At 45.5% G+C, this 21,520-nt stretch overlaps 1 protein-coding gene across 2 annotated transcripts in view; it reads left to right on the forward strand.

Moving 5' to 3' along the window:
- SMOC2 (SPARC related modular calcium binding 2) overlaps positions 1-21,520 on the forward strand; it is a 190,635-nt gene that overhangs the window by 78,490 nt on the left and 90,625 nt on the right. The window contains exons 4-7 of one of the 2 annotated variants that reach the window (XM_032267086.1): positions 140-239; positions 10,848-10,895; positions 14,290-14,373; positions 16,225-16,299. In XM_032267086.1, coding sequence (XP_032122977.1) covers positions 140-239; positions 10,848-10,895; positions 14,290-14,373; positions 16,225-16,299 — 307 coding nt within the window. The remainder of the gene's footprint in view (positions 1-139; positions 240-10,847; positions 10,896-14,289; positions 14,374-16,224; positions 16,300-21,520) is intronic. The other variant, XM_032267087.1, reaches the window with a different exon arrangement.

A 21,520-nucleotide genomic window follows, 5' to 3' on the forward strand; every position in this document is an offset into this window, starting at 1 on the left:
TCACATGCAGCCACAGAGGTGGCTGCGGGTATCCCAGGACCGGTGTGAGCCAGCGCTGCACAAAGCGAGTGGGTCGCGCAGCCGTGAGGCGCTGCTTTGTGCCGAGGGCCCAGGGACTCACCCGTCTGCTCTCTCACAGGTCCAGTGTCACAGCTACACGGGATACTGCTGGTGCGTCACGCCCAACGGAAGACCCATCAGCGGCACCGCCGTGGCCCACAAGACGCCCCGGTGCCCAGGTAGGTCTGACGTGCCTTTCAGCATGGAGGGCTTGAAGGGAACTGGTTTGCTGTTTCTTCTGATCATCTCCCTGGGGTCTCGTAATTCAAAGGGAAATCCAGCTCGGGTGGCATTGTGAGCCACAGTGGGAATAGATCTCGTCACTAGACAAAGCCTACATTTTAGGAAGCCCTTGTTTCTCAGAGGGGAAGAGCGAAGCTATGCATGTGTGTGCATGTGGCCAGAGGCCAGCTTACTGAGGAAGACAGCCCTGGGTCTGAGCATGATGCGTTATGATGATTCAGGACTCTTAATTGTTTAAAATAACCACAAGGACTTGGAGTCACCAGTGGAAACGGCCAAATGTTTTCTTTGGCCAAAAAAGTGAAACTTGCTGGTTTTGTATGTATATGTTTTCAAAGAAAAATGGGTCTTGCTTCATAAGTCAATTTCCAAATGGTTTATTTGTGTTATTTTATTACTCGTAAGAGGGCTTGATATACTAAAAGTAAAAAAATTAGAAGTTAAAAAAAAAAGTAATGGGAAAGAGAACATTTTACAGATTTTTATTTTTATTTTATTTTTTTACCAATCGTGATGATTTACAAACCATAAATGATTTAGGTCGTTTTTATTTTAAAATAATCTGCAGCCCAACTTTGATTAATTTGTGGGGGAGACTTATCAGACCATCTGTGAAGAAACGCTATGAGCCAGCCCTCCAGGCTCCTGGATCATATGTGTTAAGAGAGTCAAAGCACATCATTATACAGCAGTAACAAAGCACGAAACGTGCTCCTGTGTTTCATGTGAAACCTCGCAGCGTTTGCATTTAGAGCTTACCTTTGATTTATTCTCTATTTAAGGGACAGGTATCTTCGAACTGGACACTCTGTTTATGATTCAGATGTTTTTCAAGCTTCCTGAGCCAAGGCCCAGGCCAGAACTCATGACCTCTGCGGGTTCCATGACAACAAGGTGTCCACAGTCAGGGATGACCTAAGGCCTAACGTTTCCAGTGGCTGGCCATTAGGATGCGTGATGTGGAACTGAATATGTTAATTTGTAAAAACTTTTTCTCCAGAGCCTAAATGGTGCTAGAAATATGTCTTTAGTTAAGCTAACATATACACCCAATAGTCCTGTTGCAAACTCATGGAGGAATGAAACAGAAAAACATCACCAAGATGAACTGGGTCTGTGTGTGTCCCTCTTTCACTCCGAGAGGCACTTTCACACCCCATTTCCTTCAACCACGAGCAGCGTTTTGAGGTAAAGCTTGTTTCATGAAGAGGAAAGCAGTGGGGGTACGGGCATCTATTTCTGTTGCTTTAGTGATGTCATCCGATAATTAAGGAGAGTCCTGAAGAACTTTCTTAGAAAACATGTGCAAAATTGGCTGAATGTTGCCCAATCTACAGATAGCAGCTTGTTTTTGGAATCAAATCCGTGTGCCGCCTGCCCACATCGTGTTTCCAACTAGCTCTCAGTAACATTTCACTGTATAGAAATATTCCTTTTTAATAACTGCCTATGTGGAATTTTTGGTCCACAGAATGGGCTGGGGAAGAAAGAGCAGACTGTCCTTTGCATAGAAGTCCAGTGTTTATTGTGCAGTGAATGTGCTGGGTGGGAAGCCAGCTTCCACGGGAAGACGGCGCTGCCCATGAGGGGTGGTGTTTCCACGCAGGGGTGTGGTTCCGTTGGCCGAAGGGCAGGTTCCTGGGGAAGACGGCGCTGTCTGAGCAGGGTGGTGTTTGCACGTCAGGGCATGGTTCCATTGGCCGCATCCTTGATGCTGGCATGGCAGGTGTCCTTCTACTGCTGGGTCCCTGGTTGGTGTGATGAGTATATTCCACAGGTCTACAGAGTTATAGAAAAACTCTCTTAATCCCCAGCTGTGTTCCAGGCCTCCCCTCTGCAAACATGGGGGCGCAGGGGAGCCAGTGTCTTGCGAGGGCCACTTCTGAAAACTTTATGGAGCCATGGCAAGTCTTAGGGAGAATTCTGAAATTTAAGGGAGAATATCTGAGGCAGGAGGTATTGAGTTTGCATACTGTGAATTAACTGCTTCCTGGAAGCTAACACAGCCCTCACAAATAATGCAGAAAGTGGGCATCATCTGTGTGAGATTGTGGCCAACAGTGTGGGCCACAACTGGGCAGCATCTTGATCTGTAAGCACCAGGCAGCTGGACCTCTGGGCACACCCTTGGTAGTTCACAGAGAAGTCGGCTCATACACAGAGTGGCTCATCTGCAGAATCCACTCTGTATGTGGTGAGAGTGCTTTTCTTCAAGCTTATTAAAATTAGGTAAACTTCAGTATTTAATAAATGTTTTGTGCCTTCAAATTTGCACCAGGGTTACCATAGAAGTAGACTCTATAATAATTTGAAAATCAGACAATGAGATTTAAAATGAGCTGCTGATAGGATGGGTGTGTGTGTGTTTATGAATAATACATGCGAATGTACCTTAAGGCCGGCCGCAGTGGAGGGAAACGGAGATTGACCTGCATGAGTCCCAGGAGTGGAGAAAGCCCTTGCCACAAATCCTCGAATCTCTTCAGTTGTCTCAGAAAGATCCTTAGTGGGAAATGGAGTCCTTTGTTTCATAATTATGTATTCTTAAGCCATGAATCCAAAATACCTAAATTTGTATTAATCCATACATTCCTTTTTTTTTTTTTTTTGAGATGGAGTCTTGCTCTGTTGCCCAGGCTGGAGTGCAGTGGTGCAATCTTGGCTCACTGCAACCTCCAACTCCTGGGTTCAAGTGCTTCTCCTGCCTCAGCCTCCTGAGTAGCTGGGATTACAGGCATACTCTACCATACCCAGATAATTTTTGTATTTTTAGTAGAGATGGGGTTTTACCATGTTTGCCAGTCTGGTCTCAAACTCCTGACCTCAGGTGATCTGTCCACCTCAGTCCCCAAAGTACTGGGATTACAGGCGTGAGCCCCTGCGCCTGCCATAAATTCCTTAATCAAATAATATGAGACAATGCAGCAGAAAAATGGCCGAAAGTCTTGAGCAGGCAGCATTTTATTTACAAAGGAAAAAAATTGTAATAACTAGTAAAGGCAGAAAAGGTGCATAGGCTCTTCAGTGTCAGGGAAATGCAGATTAAAGTCACTGCAATTTCCCTCCACACCCCCCGGTCTGGCAGAAATGAAAAAGCATCATTCTATGACTTGCTGGCGAGGACAGAGCTGCAGGTGTGGTGGAAACTGGTACTGCCCTTTGCAAAATCAGTTTGCCCCTTTGCATGTGGATGATGAAGCTACCAGCTCTTCCGTTCCGGGAGGGGACCCCAGAGAAATGATGCACCTGCGTGGCAGGAGACCCGGGAGAGCATTCCCAGCAGCGTTCACATAGGAACCAAACCCCAGAAACAGATCTGTGTCTGGTGGCGTCTGACTGGGTGAACGCTGCAGTTTGCTTGATTCCTCCTGTAGAGCAGTGAGCACGGATGAAAAGGTCCAGTGTCTTCCTCAGTGGTGCCTTGCGCTAATGTCCTCCTGAGTCCATGGAGCCCCCACGGAGGCAGCCCAACCACAACCCCAATCACAGCTCAGAGTCAGAAAACAGCTCCAGCTCTGAGGGATGTGTCTAGAGGTGGCAAACCATGGACACCAGCAGGCAGCGATGGTACACACGCAGGGCCGTGGTCTCTTGCACGTGGCGGGGTGAGGGCTGACCTGGGGAGTCCTTTTCCTGCCCGGAAAATGTCTTCACGGGTCTTTGGTTGATGATAATTCATTAAGTGTACATTTCCCTTTTGTGTACTTTTCTTTATGGGTGTCAATCTTTCAGGAATTTAAAATGTTAAAACGTGCAACGCCACTAAAAGAGGTAATGTGGGCTGAATTGTCCCCACGTGTATGCACTTCTCTAGCGTCCTTCCCTGACGATGTTCACAGAGGGAATGGGACCAGATGCTTAGGAGCTGGTGGAAGGAAAAAGCACAGCCCTGAGCCAGAGGGAGGGCGGGAAAGAAAGAACTAGTGGGGATTTGGAGAACAAGAAAATGAAGGTTTGGCTCTGGGGTGCTCTGGAGAGCTGGAGAGAGCGGGCTGCGCATGGAGGCTCCTGCCACTTGTTCTGGCCACGCAGAAGCGCCGGCCACAGGCTCACACTTGCCAGGGCTGAATGCTGGGTCCCTCATAGCAGCCTAGGCTGTAGGGGTTAAGCCTACTCTTTTCCAGGCAAGAACCTTTCCAAGGCCTCTGTGCTTGGAAGGGGCAGAGCTAGGATGGAAACCTACATCTTTGTCTCCATAACCCAGGTTTCTCCCCCAAATACCAAAACTTGGGGCCTTGAATTCCTATTTACAATTGCCTGGAAGTCGGGCATAGGAGAAGGTGGGAGGGATGGTAAAGGGCTCTGGAGAGTGCAGTGAGGTTAATGGCAAATGGTGTGGTGCCTTGGAGGTGCCGAGGACCAAAAGCCTGCTCTTGGTGCTGTATCCAGGTACACCTGGCATTCTGCGCTGCTGAGAGCGGGTGTTTCTTGCTCCCTGTTGAGAGATTTTCATGCTCCTCAGAGCCCTGCTGATGTCAACCTCCAGTCCTGTAGATGGCTTTCTGCTCAGGGAGCATCCTCCTGCTCCAGTGCTGAAGGAAGGGGCAGTAAAGGTGAGGGGTGCTCTACGCACAAGCCCTTTGCATCCCTCGTCCTGGGATTGGGGGGCTGGCTCCATGTGTCTCCCGAGAGACACACTTGATTCATATTTCTTCCTTTTCTTTTTGTTTCTTCCTTTTCTTCTTCCCCAACCCCTGCAAAGATTTGAAGCCTAACATTGCTGGGGACGGGATTAGAGGTTGAAAACAACGGCCTTTTTGCCAAGGGAAGATGTTTGCAGCCCATTCTCTGTTATTGGGAAGTAGCTTCAGGTTTTTCATCCCATCTCTCTGCTGTGACTGTGCACCCTGGCCAAGAGCTGGTACTTGGCATAAGTCTGAAGTGGTGTAAGATATTGTAAGCTGAACCTACGTGCAAGAATGTTTCATATTACAATATTCAAAGAATCTTCAGATACAGCTTGGCTGGAGTTACATATTTGAAGGAAGCTACAGGTTTCGAGTTAGAGAAGAGGGATAGAGACAGCTCATGTACAGCAGCTGGTGCCGTCTTGAGACCCCCACCCCACGCTTGCCGTCCAAAGCAGGGAACAGGCCTCACACACTGCAGTGAAAGGCCTGCCTCCACAGGCTGGACATCCTCCTGCTCCACCTGACACAGCTGTGCCCAGCGTCTGAGGAGTCCTTTCCCGTAGCGTGGAAAGAAGTCATCTGTTTCTTCCTAACAAGCTCTATGATATGAAAATTCACAATTTGGTTTTAATTACTAAAGCCTGGGTGATACCTGTGACAGGCGTGAGTAGGTCAGGGGCTTCTCTAGGAATGTCCTCTCCGGGATCTGAACGCGACTGTGTGCTCATCCTCACTGTGAATGCTTATGCAGAGGTTTCTAAATCTGGGTTTGGGGAAGGCCCTGTTACACATGATGGATGATCTTGGCTTAGCACGAATCACTTTCAGTACATGATATACATTCATTTCACTGCCCTCTGCATTTTTCTGCAATGCCTAAAGTCTTGGCCTCCATCTGAAATGGTGGAATTCCATGTCTGTTGGAGCATCCTAAATGACTTTGGGAAAAGATACACTCCATAAGCAAAAGCTAACTGGATTTTTAATTTTTCATATGAATTTCTCTGGTACTAAGTTACGTAGCTGAGGTGCTTGAAAGGATCACCCAAAATAATTAAATTTCCAAATCCTGAGGTCAGCAAGCCAGCTGCAGTGGGTCTGGAAAGGGAATCATTGACGGCCGGTGTGAGGGGTTCTGCTTGACCTGGAGAGAATCCAGCTTGCTGTGTGTCTCCGCCTCACAGTGGCTTTTTCTTTAGCCCTCATAGGTCTTTTCCTGAAAAGTGAAAGTTATTAAAGTAAAATACTTCAATACCTGTCGAAAGAAACGTAAAGGGAAATGTAAAAACAAGCGACCTTCAGGAGTAGAAAAGGCACTGAGAATCGAGGTCTTTCTCCAGATGGCCGCGCAGGCAATGAGAGGTGGCACTCGGCAATCAGGCCGCAGTAGCAAATATAAATCTGAATCTTATCTATTTAAAATACTTGTGGGCAGGCCTGGAGGCCCATGCTTGCAATCCCAGCACTATGGGAGGCTGAGGCAGGGCATCACCTGAGCCCAGGAGTTTGAGACCAGCTTGCGCAGCAAAGTGAGCAAAAAAAAAAGAATTTTTGTAATTGTTTACAAAAATTAAAAATTTAAAACAATTAGAAACTTGTGATTTTTTTTTTTTTCAGAGAAAAGTATGTTACATTTACTCTGTAACAAGTAACTTTAAACACCGTCTTTAGTATTGAGGACGTTTATTTTTACATCCATGATGAGGTAAAATGGTAATTTGATACAGCCAGCACAGGATTTGTGAAACAGCTACAGCAGTTACAAAAGTTTCAGATTGCGGAAAGTTCTGGACCTTTCCCCAGCTGCATCCAGCAGAGCACCTGGAGAGGCGGCCTGCTGATGGCGCACAGGGCGGGTCTTCAGCACGTGGAGAGGCGGCCTGCTGATGGCGCACGGGGCGGGTCTTCAGCACGGGGAGAGGCGGCCTGCTGATGGCGCACAGGGCGGGTCTTCAGCACGTGGAGAGGCAGCCTTCCCGGGGCACACACAGTATGTCTTTGGTGACTGCTCAATGCCTGCGCCTGCGTCCGGGTTGCTCTGCTAGGTCCATTCAGCTGTGCTTGGTGGGTTTTCACCACATTGTCCACTCCAGAGATGAGGAAACAAGAGGTTTTGAGAGGCAAAGGTGCCTGGCTAGGGCACAGAGCCAGGAGGGAGGGCCCTGTGTTCTCACGCCCCATCTTCTCCCTGCTGTGTCACATCCTCAGAAATTAGCACCCTCTTTCCTGTGACCCTCAGGCTGTACCGAGGGGAGGATGAGAGGGCAGGAGCCTTGGGGTAGCTCCTCAGAAAAGTCCGGCAACACAGGCACGCCCCGAGCAGAAGAACGCAGCCCTTGCCGCTCGCGTTCCTCTCCTCCGCCGTCCTGCGTCTCATGCTGTTAACCCGTCCCTGGGATGGGAAGTTCTTGGGAGGGGTGAGCCCCTGCTCGTTCAGCTGCTCTGAGGGAGGACTGCCCGCCGTGAGCTGCCCCATCACTGTCCTCGCACCTGTGCCACCGACCTCCTCTCACGTGTTGAAGGCGCCTGGCACAGATGAAGGAGCTTGTGTAAACGGCCCCGTCAGCAAAACACCGCCCCCTCCACTGGGTTGTTCTGGCAGCAAGTTGTTAGGCCGCGAGTGGCTGGATTTGAACCAAGTGCTTCGAGCTACAAGACTTCGTGGCTGTTATTCCTCCTTAAAGCAGGGACGTTTCCTCACATTGTACTCTACGGTTTCTTCCACCGGAAATTCATACCTGATGACTCCAAAAGCCACCGCTTTTAGAGCAGCATTTAGATGGGATGGGATCTCACAAATGGGAGCAATTCAGACGTGTCCCTGGGAATGCAAGGCTGAGGCGGATCACTTCGAGAGCTCTCCGGGTCTGAGCGACACGCACGTCCTCAGGCCTAGCCTCCAGCCCGGGCTTCGCGAAGGTGCTGACCGTCTGCAAATGCTGCGCAGTCGGCCCTTCTTTCTAGGCGCTTTTTCTGCAAGCACAGCCTGCCCCTTGCTTGTTATCAACACTTGGAAGTGCAGCAAACCGTTGTCTCCAGAAGAATGCCATGATAGCGTCAGAGGTGCTTTCGCGGGCCTGGATTTGCGTTTGCAGGCTGTGCCGGCCTGTGGAGATAAGCCAGGCTCTGGCAGGGCAGGTGGGGCAGGAGGGCTGGGAGTCGCCTTTTCGTCCCAAGGTAGCTGGAAGGTGAGGTTAATGCACTTTCAGGATCTCCTCCAATTTCTGCCTTGTAAAATAGAGACAGGCAAAAAAAAGCCAGAACCCATCAGTGTGCTGCATCCAGACCCATCTCACATGCAAGGATACACAAAGACTCAAAGGGATGGAGAAAGATTTACCAACCAAATGGAAAGGAAAAATAATAAAAAGCAGGAGATGCTTTAAAGCAACAAAGATCAAAAGAAGCAAAGAGGGATATTACATAATGATAAAAGGATCAATGCAACAAGAAGAGCTAAAGATCCTAAATATATACGCACCCGATACAGGAATACCCAGATATATAAGACTTATAAAGAGACTTAGGCTCCCACGCAATAATAGTGGGAGACTTCAACATCAATATTAGACAGATCAGTGAGACAGAAAATTAACAACGATATCCAGGATTTGAACTCAGATCTGGAACAAGTAAACTTAATTAACATTTATAGAACTCTCCACTTTAAATATACAAAATATACACTCTTAGCAGTACCACATAACACCTACGTACAGGTTTCAATGAAATATTGCTTGGCTGCCTGTTATTTTCTTCCCTCATTTTTTTTTTCATGTCTCTATTATTAAGCACAATTATAGGCATACCCATTTTTAGACTGCATTCTAGCCCCGGCAATAAAGCAACACCCCATTCTCTCTCCCTCTTCCTCTTTCCCTTTCTTCCTCTCCTTCGTTCTTAAAAATTTGAGTTGTGAATCACAGAACAGGCTATCAAGGGTCACTTGGTCCTGTCTTAAAACTGTCTCATGCGTACGCAGAACAAGATCGAATTATTTTTGTGTGGGTTTATTTAAGTAAACACTGCTTGAATGCAGGGATGAGAAAGCCGCCGTGCTGGATGGCTCAGAGACAGAGGCTGCCCAAGGGTTGAGGTACAGAACGTTTCAATGATGGATTCTGGCCTCAGCCACTCATCAGATTTTGAATCTGCAGTTTGTACCATTCTATCTGTACAGTACAAAATAGTTTCTTATTTCAATGGAGAAAATCTCTCATGAAGGATATTCTAATTATTATTTAGCATATTTACATTTTCCTTATGATATTAAAACCTGCACAGATATATTCCAAAATACAACCAAAATATTATCATTTCCCGTCAAAAGCAGAAAATACTTTTTGCCTCTTTCGGGAACACATGATTAAAAATAAACCGATGACTAAAAAACTTAAGCTTTTTAAGAAATCTGGATTTGTAAAGAGATGGTCCAAAAGGGAGGAACAAGGAAAGGAGGATTTGAGAGCTTTGGGAGGGGCCGCAGAGTAAAGCTAGCTTTGTATCCTGGGGGATCCTTACCAAGAAAAAGGTTATGTTGCAAGGCCTGGAAACAAGGGAACTTGTAACCAAATGGTAACAGTAACAGCCGGGAAAGAAAGAATGCCTTTAGGAAGCACCTAAAAAGTGGTGCACAGACAGATGAACCACAATAATTGTGTTCCTTTTTATCCCCTGGGGACACTAAATTCCCAAACGTGCATTATTTAGTTATTTTTAGATATGCAGCGAGCAGGGAAACCACTGGGAACACCCCGTGTAAATCCTCCTGCAGCTTTCCTGAAGTCAGCGTTTCCTGATGAGTGTCTGTCACGGAAGAGAGCTTGGGAGGGCTGTGCTGTGTCCCTTCATGGGGACCAGTGACGTGTTCCGGCGTGCCTGGCCACCATGACCTTGAGCGGCGCTGTGGAGTGCGGGAGGTGATGGAGCCTCGAGGTTACTCATTTTCTCTGCCATCCAGTGAATTGCTTGTACATTTCCTGCCATGTTACTGTTGCATTTCCAAAAAATAAGAAAACATCCTCAAAATATCATAAGCTATCTTTTTGATGTGAATGTTGGTCTGTATTTCTGTCATATTCAAAATTGAAAACAAAAATAATTTCAAGTTCTAAAATGTTTCTGCTGAGGAGTTTTACTGGGCATGTATATGGCTATGGGAATTCCAAGTTAATTCTGAACAGAATATTCAACTCCCAATAAACTCCGAGAAGAATTATTTTTATTTCTCGAGTAGGTATACTAATGATGAGGGGGAAGTGGACAAGAATAGTGGCTTCAGTCTGTTGGAAGAGAAAGAACTACACTTTATATTTGTAATAGACATCTTTCAGCATCCTATAAACGTTCAAACTTTGTCACAGATTACTTAGTCACACGTGAGTTAGTGGATTTCCGATACTCTACAAAAAGGTAGTTCCTCACCATTCTCCTCTACACATCAGAATCAAGCTGAAATCAGAGCTTTTAATTATCTTTGGTTGCATAATGTCTTAAGATTTTAAAAACACAGTTCATTTTTTACCTAATTCACTTCAGTACTCCAACATAGGCATTATGTAATGGTCGTGGTGACATTTTTCAGGTGAGGAGACTAATATATTGGGTTTTGGGGTCTTACATACATTTGTCAGGTGGAGAGACGGTCATATATAGGGTTTTAAGGTCTCACATACATGTGCAACCCCTTAGCACCAGAAGTAGAAACTAGTCTTTTGTTTCTGAGTCCAGGGCCTGCGACTTTGGGTGACAGGGTCCCGTCAGGGTACTAGACAGCTCACAGAATTTAACTAGAATATGCCAAAGCACTGCAAATGAATCAAAATGGAGCAAAACTATGTGCTTAACTTAATTTGTGGTAACCATTTAAGAGTCCAAAATAATTTCGTTCCACTCCTTATTTTCCTCTTTCAGGTTCCACAAATGAAAAGTTACCCCAACGTGAAGGCACAGGAAAAACAGGTAACTATCTTAAAATAAATGTCTATGATGATATGTAGCATCTAGTAATGTGTCTTGTGAAATAGCTTCTGGAGTTACAATGTAAATATCCCCTAGTAATGATAATGAGAGCAAAACCAGTTTGCTCCCTCTTTATTCATTCAGCAAATGCCATTCACCTCTCCTGATCACCAGCTGGGCTGGGCCTGTGCCCTGCTGGGATCACTGGTGTTGGGGCTGTGCTCTGTGGCTTGTTCGGGACCACTGGCAGACACTGTTGGGACCCACTGGAGCCTCCTGGTCTGTGACTGTGGAGAGGGCTAAGGCTCAGTATTTTGGCTCCATGGGGGATTCTAAACCATTGCAATTATTGAGGACCCTGATAAAGATGCCTCAACTCCTCCCGACAAGGAGGAAGAGGAAGAGTTTTTCTACCTACAGCAATTGCTGCCTCTGAGACTGGTACAAACAAGAGCCCAACAGGACCCTTAACCTGAACATCACATGGCAGCCAGTGGGTCCTGTTTCAGGGGGCTGCCACATGCCCACCACAACCCCCGGGAAAGTCTCCATCCCCTTCCCTGCCGTTGCCTCGGCTAACAGCCTTCAGTACCAGGACACATTTCCGCTTTTCTCTTACATCAGCCCTTCAAGTCAGAGGTTGTTTTCAAGATGAGAAAAAATATTTTAGTACCAAAATATCAGGGACTTTCTTTTGCAATGCAGGTTACAGTGTAATGAACCAGTAACAAACAAAAATAATATAAAGACAGGGCCGAGGCAGGCAGATCACCTGAAGTCAGGAGTTCGAGACCAACCTGGCCAACATGGTAAAACCCTGTCTCTACTAAAAATACAAAAATTATTTGGGTGTGGTGGCACTTGCCTATAATCCCAGCTACTCGGGAGGCTGAGGCAGGAGAATAGCTTGAACCTGGGAGGTGGAGGTTATAGTGAGCCAAGATTGAGCCACTGCACTCTAGCCTGGGTAACAGAGTGAGACTATGTCTCACAGGAAAAAAAAAAAAAAAAAAAAAAAACCAGCCAGACTGGAGTTGTATTCAACCAATCCCTTCTGCATATGTGGGAACTGCGGTGGGGCCCGTCCCTGCTCCGGAAGATCCTTTGCAGAAAGAGCTGTATGGCTAGGACACAGACATGTAGGAGGGTGCAAGCTGGCACAGGAGTTAACGTCAGCCTGCCCAGAGGGCACCCTCCAAGGGTGAGGGAGGAGCAGCTTCCTGGAAGGGGAATACATAACAGGTGTGAGCTGGGACAGAGGAAGCCTCACAGTCAAAGAAAATAGCTCGTTTTTCCAGCCGAAAAATAATGGCAGTCCTAATGGGAACGCTGGGTGGGGAAAGGGTTTACTTTTGGAGAAGAAGGGGTGAGGTTGGCAGAGCAATGATGTGAGCTGCGTGAATCCAGCCGAGAAGATAATGGGGTGGGTGTGTTGACATTTGTAGAGCAAAGAAGGGATGATGCTCGTGGTTGGAAAGATTCATCCCACGTGGAAAGGGAGGAGAAGGCGGAAGGCCTGTCTTCTTCCAGGCAGCGTGCCGAATCCTGCTCATTATGATATTTATTGTACCCACTGTAAAAAAAAAATCTGGAGGAATTGGAACATGGGCATGAAAGTGAGTTAAGGAAAGAACACGCCCCCCTCCCAGGCCTGTGGTCTAGGCCTGCATACGCAGAGGGGACACCTCGATTAAGCAACAGAGCTAGCTTCCAGACGCAAGTGAGACACTGAGACACTTCCCACACTAATGGGGAAAATGACCAACACACAGCTCTTTGAGATTTGTGATTTATTTCCTGTGTTTTATTTATTTTTGTTTTATTTCCAATGGTCTTGCTCTGTGGGGACAGAGCCACCCCGTCTGTGAGGGACGGGGCATGGAGTAGGGCCTGAGGATGCCCACGGCTGAGGAGGAAAGCATGGTCAGGGCAGGGTGGGGAGCAGCCTCTGGTGCCCAGAATCAGGGCTGGGAGGAAGATCGGGCATGGACCACGACACTCACCCTGTCCTCAGGTCACACCTGCCCTCCCTGTGTGCCACCCAGGCTGAGCTTTCAGGCTGGCCTGGCTCCAGTGACGGGAGAATGGGCTGGTGGCCCCAGAGTGGTGACTTGGTGAGGCCTCAGGAAAAATACAGAACAGTAATAATGTATTCGATTGTCCTCATTCCAAAAAATTTCAAATATGTCCTTTTAAGACTTTTTGTATGTTCTTGTGCTTAAAATATGTTTCCCATTTTGTTTTATTTTCTTGGAAGAAGATTGTAAAATAGTCAACCACAAAATATTCCTAGTTTATTGTTATTATCAGTGTTAGACTTGGATATTTCAAATAACTGTTGTTACATTTTTGTCAGTATTTTGATAGCTAGCAAACTGTTTTTGAGAGATTGCTCAATGTTAAAATTTTTTGACAATCTGTTTTGATTTTCCCCCGAAAAAGCCTCATGAGAAACTTTGTTCTTCAGATCCCTGGGGAGTTGATGACTTAGTTATCTCTGTAGCCGGCCCTTGTCTTTGCCACCTTTTCCTGAATTTCAATCTGAAAGTTACTATTTAACAAAATGACATAAGCAAGCTTCAGTGGAAAAAAAAAAAAAAAGAATGATCCTGAGAGCACCACAGTGCCTTGTGGTCGCTTCCAGGGCTGGGTCCCTGAATGTCTAGAGAAGGGGTCCTGGCTCACGTGCCCTGCCATCCTGCCAGGCCTCTGAGCCATGTAAAACCTCCTGCTTTACCAGGGAACCCAAAGCATGTGTGCCAATTCATTAAATACAGACGATTCACTTGGAAAACGCGTGTCCATGGGTGGTGCGGGGCCTGTGACGCCCCGGCCCACGCTTTCCTCCGTTCTTCATCACTTTCACCCCACCCCCTGACCCCGTGCCCCTCACATCCTCGCTTAGATTATTCCACAGCAGCAGTGGAGACAGGGAGGGCCAAGGGTGTGGCAGGGTCCAGGATTCTCCAATCCTGCCTTTCTCTTGGTGAAGACAGGGGGCCTGTTAAGAATGCAGGCTCTGCTCACCCCGGTCCCTGCCAGGCCCTCTTCTGTACCCTCTAGTGACCCAAATTCATGACTTTCCTTTCCCAATGCTAGCCTTTCTTTGCTCTAATTATTTGGATTCCTTCCTCGTCTGCCCTATGGCCTATGATTGGCCCTGATGGTTTAGAACTGATGGGGTATTTTCCGCGTGGAAGTTAGGTTAGCGTCTAGCCTGGAGCATTTTAAGTAGCAGCTGACGCAAGCGGTGATGTAGCTTCACCCCCGAGGCAGCCGGGCATCGGGTCGGGACTGTGTGGGGTTGCTCTTGTGTTTGATCTGTGGGGGTTGAGTGTAAGACCTTAGCACCAACCTGTATGCACACTTACCTCACTTACTCTCATAATTGTAGTCTCCTTGCAAATCTTTTCCGTTCTGAATTCAGATGATGCCGCAGCTCCGGCGTTGGAGACTCAGCCTCAAGGAGATGAAGAAGGTGAGCCTGGGCGGGGATCGCACAGCCTGCACTGGGGAGGAGCGTGAGGGCCGGTGTGGAGCTGGGAAGTGGGGCGAGTCATCTTGTTAGAGCTCCATTCAGTATGGATTGTAACATGCCAGATGCAGAGAGAAAAGACCACATAATCTCACTTGTATGTGGAATCTATTTAAAAAACTCCAACAGTGAGAAGAAGGAAACAGCAGGCAGAAAGCTGGCCACCAAGGGTAGGGTGGGATGGAGGAAATGGGGAGAGGAGGTCAGAGGCTGCAAAGCTGCAGGCATGCGGGATGGACGACGGCACTCAGCAGCAGGAACACAGTCAATGATGAAATGACAGTGGGCTGCATATGCACATTTCCTGGACACACACCCGTGCTGTAGCCGTGAGATGCCGGGAATATGCACTGGCTTGGCTGTAGAAATACTTCACTGTGTAAATGTGTATCTGCACATCATGATGGGCGCCTTAGACAGGGATAAGAGAGCAAACTCACAGCAGAAACAGACTGCGTTTGGCCGTGCCCAGCCTCAGGAGGGCACCCACTGTTCTTCATGATGTAGTTGGAGCAGTGATTTTCGGATATTGCCATGGTGCATTCTCATGAGGGTTTCGTTAAACACACGTTTCTAAGTGACATGTCACAGTTTGGATAACATAAAATGCATGACCGTCTTCCCTGTTGGCATTTCACATCTTTACAAGTAGTCGTAACGAGGATAGATTTCCTATTTTTACCTTTAATACGTACCTTTATACTTGCCATCCTATAAAACATTCTCAAGTCAAAGGGGACCTGAATTTAAAGGCAAAGTATAAGGAATACATAGTATACATTAGCCAAACGTTAAAACATAGAACTGCACTGTGCTTTGCAAATGATAACGACTAAGGCTGCATGGCCCTGAGTGCCGCACACTGCGTCCCTGCGTCCCTGCGTCCCTGCGTCCCTGGCCTTCGGAATCCCCTCCACAGGTGACGGCCCTGCAGTGATGACCTCAAGCCCACCTGGGAGTAAACAGCAAATGACATTCAAACCCAGGGGGCTTCAGGGTCTGTGTCCTGACACTGTGACCTGCACTACCTTCCTTTTTTGTTTGTTTTCTTTTTTTTTTTTTTTGAGATGAAGTTTTTCTCTTGTTGCCCAGGCTGGAGTGCAATGGAGCGATCTCAGCTCACTGCAACCCTCGCCTCCTGGGTTCAAGTGATTCCCCTGCCTCAGCCTCCCGAGTACTACAGGTGCTTGCCACCAAGCCCAGCTTTTGTTTTGTATTAGTAGAGGCAGGGTTTCACTATGTTGGCCAGGCTGATCTTGAACACCTGACCTCAGGTGATTCATCCACCTTGGCCTCCCAAAGTGCTGGGATTACAGGCGTGAGCAATCATTGCACCCAGACCATTCAATTTTATTTGTTAAACAATATTACTACAAAAAGGGTATTCCTGAAAAGTTTTGGGCAAAAGTTATATTTCACATATTGCATTTGTATTGAATCTTTTAACTGATTGAAAACCTTGTATGTTATGTGAATAGCCATTTTAACTACACAACGACATGTTTTTATACATTGGGCATTTATCTAAAACCTGATTTTTTCACAGTGAATTCTCCAAACACCTTTTAATTATACTTTTGGATAGAGAAAAAAATGCCAAAAATATTTTAAAATGTATATTATGATTTCCTTTTGTCTCACGCATATAATCATTGTAACTATTTCTTTTAAAATGTTCAACGTGTGTTATATTGATTCATTTTAGCTTTTGGACAACTTGCTGCACTATGTAACTCAGGACATGGCACTGTCAGGATGAGTTAAAGATGCTGATTGCTTTCTTTTGGTTCACAGATATTGCATCACGTTACCCTACCCTTTGGACTGAGCAGGTTAAAAGTCGGCAGAACAAAACCAATAAGAATTCAGGTAAGACGGTGTCCAGTGTCACTTTGTAAGGAGTGATTTACTGGATCTAGAACATGCGTTATTTTCTTGGAGTTAAGTGTATAGTACAATTGACCCTTGAATGAAAAGGGGGTCGGGGCAGAGACCTGGCACAAAGGTCTCAGTGTAACTTATAACTCCCCCAAACTTAACTGTAATAGCCTATTGCAGACTGGCAGCCTTACCCAAAATACAGTGGTTAACATATATTTTGTATGTCTTATGTATTATATACTGTATTCTTACAAAAACAGAAAAGAAAGAAAATGTGATTAGAAATCACAAGGAATAGAAAATACATTTACTACTCATGAAGTGGGTGTGGGTCGTCATAACGGTCGCCCGCCTCCTCGTCTCTTCACGGTGGGTAGGCTGAGGAGGAGGAAACAGAGAAGGGCCTGGCCCTCTGTCTAGGGTGGCAGAGGTGAAGGAAATGTCCTTGCCACAGTGCACCCATGACGTAAAAGCCTGCTGTTCAGGGGCCAACTGTAAATATTTTCCCTTGGTTACTCAGTCTTGAAGATAATTCTTAAGATTTGATCACTAGCATATGTTGTAAAACTTGGTGTTTTAAAATTAAATTTTCTAAATTCTTTAAAAGATTTTTCTGTAGATGTCAAATAAGCTATAGCTTTAGGTATAAAAATGGAGATGTTTGTTAATAAGTATTTCCTTTTGACCTAATTTCAGAGATGTTAAACCACTTTGCTAATTTAAAATCCTCCACATCATGTGCATTTTGCTTGCTACAATACAGTGTTTGAGAGACCTTCTGCCTTGTACAGCTAACTGCTGTAACATTTTGAAGACCAGTAATGGGTTGCTTCATCTTGGGTTAATGATTTTGACTGTGGGGACGGATTTATTCTGTAGTTTTCCTTTAGGCTCTCAGTTGATTGCTTGTGCGCTTCTCATTGCCTTTTCAAATGAGGATTTCACAGATTCTCATTAAAGGGAAGCAGCTGTGTAGGTTTCAAGTCGTTCAGCTGCTGAGTAAACACGGAATTAGTAACAGCTTGAATTTTCTATGATCAGCTTTGGGTGAAAAAATTGCAAACATTCACAGAGGCTGTTTATGCATTAAAACTTTATCTGTGTTTATGCATCCATATATTCTTTTGCTTACAAAAAAATCAGAAGGTTGATTAAAGTTCAGGACACCAGGAGTGGTTCGATTCTCCCTTCACCCACCCATGCCTCTTACAGACCCAACCTAAGAAGGACCCTTGATGGGAATGCCTGGGTCTCCCTAAGCTAGCAGCCCCCTCAGAAGGCCACAGCGAGCCTATAGTGGTCCTGTCCACTCACTGACACCTGCAGAGCTAGCGTGATGCGATCAGGTGAGCCAGGGCAGGTCAGCATGTGACTGCTGCCCCATGATGTTCTGAGATCACCGCCTCCAGCCCCGAGTCTTAGCTGTGTGGTGTCTTCTTGCTGCTTTACCTTCTGGGCTGAGATGAGGAAGCGCAAGCCCTAAAGGCACACATGGCAGAAACATTTATCACCTATTTATAACATTTTCCTCAGAAACGCTTGTTATAGCATTGGTATGGATATTTCTCCATACAATATCCTATTGTATGGAGATACTAATCTCTGTATGTGTCTTGTAAACTTTTGGCACTGGGTTTTGTTCAATTTTGTCACCCCATTTTTAAAAAGTTATTTTATTTATTTCTGTCTCATACAAACTTGTACATGAGAGATTACTGAAAACACTGTATGGTATGGTTAGGCGTTGTATCCCCCCCAAATCTTATTTTGCATTTTAATCTCCATAATCTGCACATGTCAAGGGAGAGACCAGGCGACGGTGATGAATCATGCGGGTGGGTTCCCCTGCTGTTCTCACAGTAGGAGTGAGTTCTCACGAGATCTGATGGTTTCATAAGGGGCTCTAACCTCTTTGCTGGGCACGTCTCCTTCCTGCCGCCTTGGGAAGAAGGTGCCTTGCTTCCCTTCACCTTCCGCCATGATGGTGAGCTTCTAGTGGCCTCCCCAGCCATGCTGACCTGTGAGTCCATTAAACCTCTTTCCTTTATAGATTGCCTGGTCTTGGGGAGCTGTTTACAGCAGCATGAAAACGGACTAGTACACTGGTAGATCTTGAAAACCACAGGAGAATAAATATGTTAGCACCTAAACTGAATTTGAAAAACAAATGTACAATTCTTGTAAATGCTTTTTTGTGGAAATATACATTATTTTATTTACTTATTTATTTAGAGAGAAAGTCTTGCTCTGTCACCAGGCTGGAGTACAGCAGTACAATCTGGGCCCACTGCAACCTCTGCCTCCTGGGTTCAAGCGATTCTCCTGCCTCAGCCTCCTGAGAAGCTGTGATTATAGGCCCCTGCCACAATACCCAGCTAATTGCTGTATTTAGTAGAGACAGCCGTTCACCATGTTGACCAGGCTGGTCTCAAACTCCTGACCTCAAGTGATCCGCCCACCTCGGCCTCCCAGAGTGCTGGGATTACAGGCCTGAGCCACCATGACAGGCTAGGAAATACACATTTTTTTTTTGAGCGAATGTAACCATTTAAGGCATTGTCAGATTAAGCTTCATGGAAGCCTGTGGAAGAACATTTCTGTGTCTCACCTCTCACTTGCCACTTGCAGATTTCCAAGACTTCAAGTGACCTGCCAATGGTAATTAACCAGTAAAAACTGAGCAGGCTTTTGGTATTTAGTGGGACTGAAAATAATGTTTTAGGAAATTCCAGTTTACAGAAGTTACCCTGCACTATAATTTGATTTAAGTCAGCCGAGATGAGTGGAGCACAAAAGATAGCCCAGAGTGGATTTGTAGACACAGGGCGTGAAGAGAGTGGACTATGTTTGTGTTTAATATCAGTTTTCCAGCTACACGTTCTCTCTGACGGTCTGAAGAAACACCTAGTTGGTATTTTAGGACATCAAAACTAATATTAAGTTTTAACAATGAAATGACAACCATAGGATATATATATAATGACCACTGTTATTGAAATTTCAAATATCAGAAGAGTGTCATTTATACTTAATTTTTATTTTTAAAATATACTTTGACTATAATCATCTTTGGTAGATGTAGACATATTTATTTGAGAAAATGTAAACGATTTTGACAATAATAATTTGGGTATTTAAAAAAATTTACCTAGCTTGTCAGTACTTTTTCATGTTCTTTTATAAGAAGGGCCAAATGGAAAATGCATTGCTTTTTGTTTCTCTGATGTTTCTTTATATCAGCTAAATGTAGTATTTTCCCCCATGAATTTGTGTGAAAGTAATCTAAAGTGATTTTTGTTACCACAAACATAGAGCATGGTTGCCATGCGTCCAAATGCCTGAGGGCACACTGGGAAGACCTGGTCACATATGCTTTGGAGCATGTAATGATGGTAGTTTTTTTAAAAAACGGACTATTCTTACAAAGGAAAATACAATACTTCTACTCTGAAAATTGGCACATGGCAGCTACACAGTACAGCCAGGCCTCCTGTGGGGTTTGAACCACATTGGGGTCTGTAGCTCAGGCAGAAACCCTTCATTCCCAGGCCAGACTGGATTTAGATTGGCAAAGACCTCCCATTCCCCCTCCTGTTGCTCACCTCAGGCTCCAGCAGAGCCCACCGAGGGCGGCCCCCTCACTGCCCTCCGGGATGGTCTGCAGGTAGGGAGTGGTCACACTTGAAAATTTGCACATAGTAGCCACACAAATACTTATTAAGTTAATGAAGGGTTGTACCAGCGTGTGTTCCACCGGCCTTATTGTGGTATCATTGCTTTTTTTTTTTTTTTTTTTTGAACCAACTGAATGAAACAAACTAACCAAATTGATAAATAAATGGAAAAGAGATAATCTAGGCACCCCTAGAGGTTGCCTATTAGACTTAACTTGATTTAAATTCAATAAATATATAAATCAAATATTCTCCTGGCTCATTTAGTCAGAAAATCATCACTTTCATCATGTAAATCAAAATATGTTAAATGAGTAAAATCTGAAGTTACTTGTTACTTTAAAGTGCATTACTCAGTTTTTCCTATCAATGTAAAATTCTGTTAATTCTTTTACTGTCTCAACTCATCTTTGTTTTATTACTCCTTTCATAGAAGATTTATAAAGTAGTTATAAGATTTTATCAGATAAAACATTTTGTAAGATACAGTCTTTTAATTATGTAAGATTTAAACAAATGTAAGCCAAATTGGTACTCTTTCCTACAGGTATATTAAGTACTTTCTAGATTTCTGCCTGATTTTTTTAAAAACCAATCTAACATATTGAAGCAGAGGCTGTAACTTCTTTTTTTCACTTGAGCAAGCTACTAACATCTTCACAAAAAACAAACACTACTCATGAATTACAAACACCAGGTGCTTGGGGTTCCATAACACATTCGTGATAAAAACATCTCCTCTAGAGAAAAAGGCATATGATCGTGGCATGTCAAAGCTGAGGAGGGACCCAGGCTCACAGGACGGTTTCTTTATCATGGGTGCCATTTGCGACCATTTCTCATAGTGACAGGACCCATGGGGAGGAGCGCTGAGAAAGAATGGGAAGATAGCTGGTGGAAGACCAGCTCTGTCACACTCTGGTGGGATGATTATTCAAAGGGAGGAATTGGTTAAAACTTACGTGTGATCTGTGCCCGTCCCCCACCAGGTGTCCGCGTCTTTGACGCACAGTGAGGCTGCCATCACGTTGTTTTCGGGTGCCACAGTCTCCCCCAAAACAGGGGGACGAGATAAGCCCCATCTTGTTATACTTTAAGTATGCAGGTTTCTTTTTTTTTTTTTTTTTTGACGGAGTTTCGCTCTTGTTACCCAGGCTGCAGTGCAATGGCGCGATCTCGGCTCACCGCAACCTCCGCCTCCTGGGCTCAGGCAATTCTCCTGCCTCAGCCTCCTGAGTAGCTGGGATTACAGGCACATGCCACCATGCCCAGCTAATTTTTTGTATTTTTAGTAGAGACGGGGTTTCACCATGTTGACCAGGATGGTCTCGATCTCTTGACCTCGTGATCCCCCCGCCTCGGCCTCCCAAAGTGCTGGGATTACAGGCTTGAGCCACCGTGCCCGGCCTGCAGGTTTCTTAAAGTCATGTTGATAAAATTGTCTTGAATTCCATCAATTAGTTAACCCCCTTGGGGTGTCCTGCTGCTATTACACCGAGCACTGATGAGAACGTGAAAGAAGCCAGAAATAGATG

Source organism: Sapajus apella, unplaced genomic scaffold (assembly GCF_009761245.1).
Source record: "Sapajus apella isolate SASKATOON/1434 unplaced genomic scaffold, GSC_monkey_1.0 scaffold165, whole genome shotgun sequence".
NCBI classification, from domain to species: Eukaryota; Metazoa; Chordata; class Mammalia; order Primates; family Cebidae; genus Sapajus; species Sapajus apella.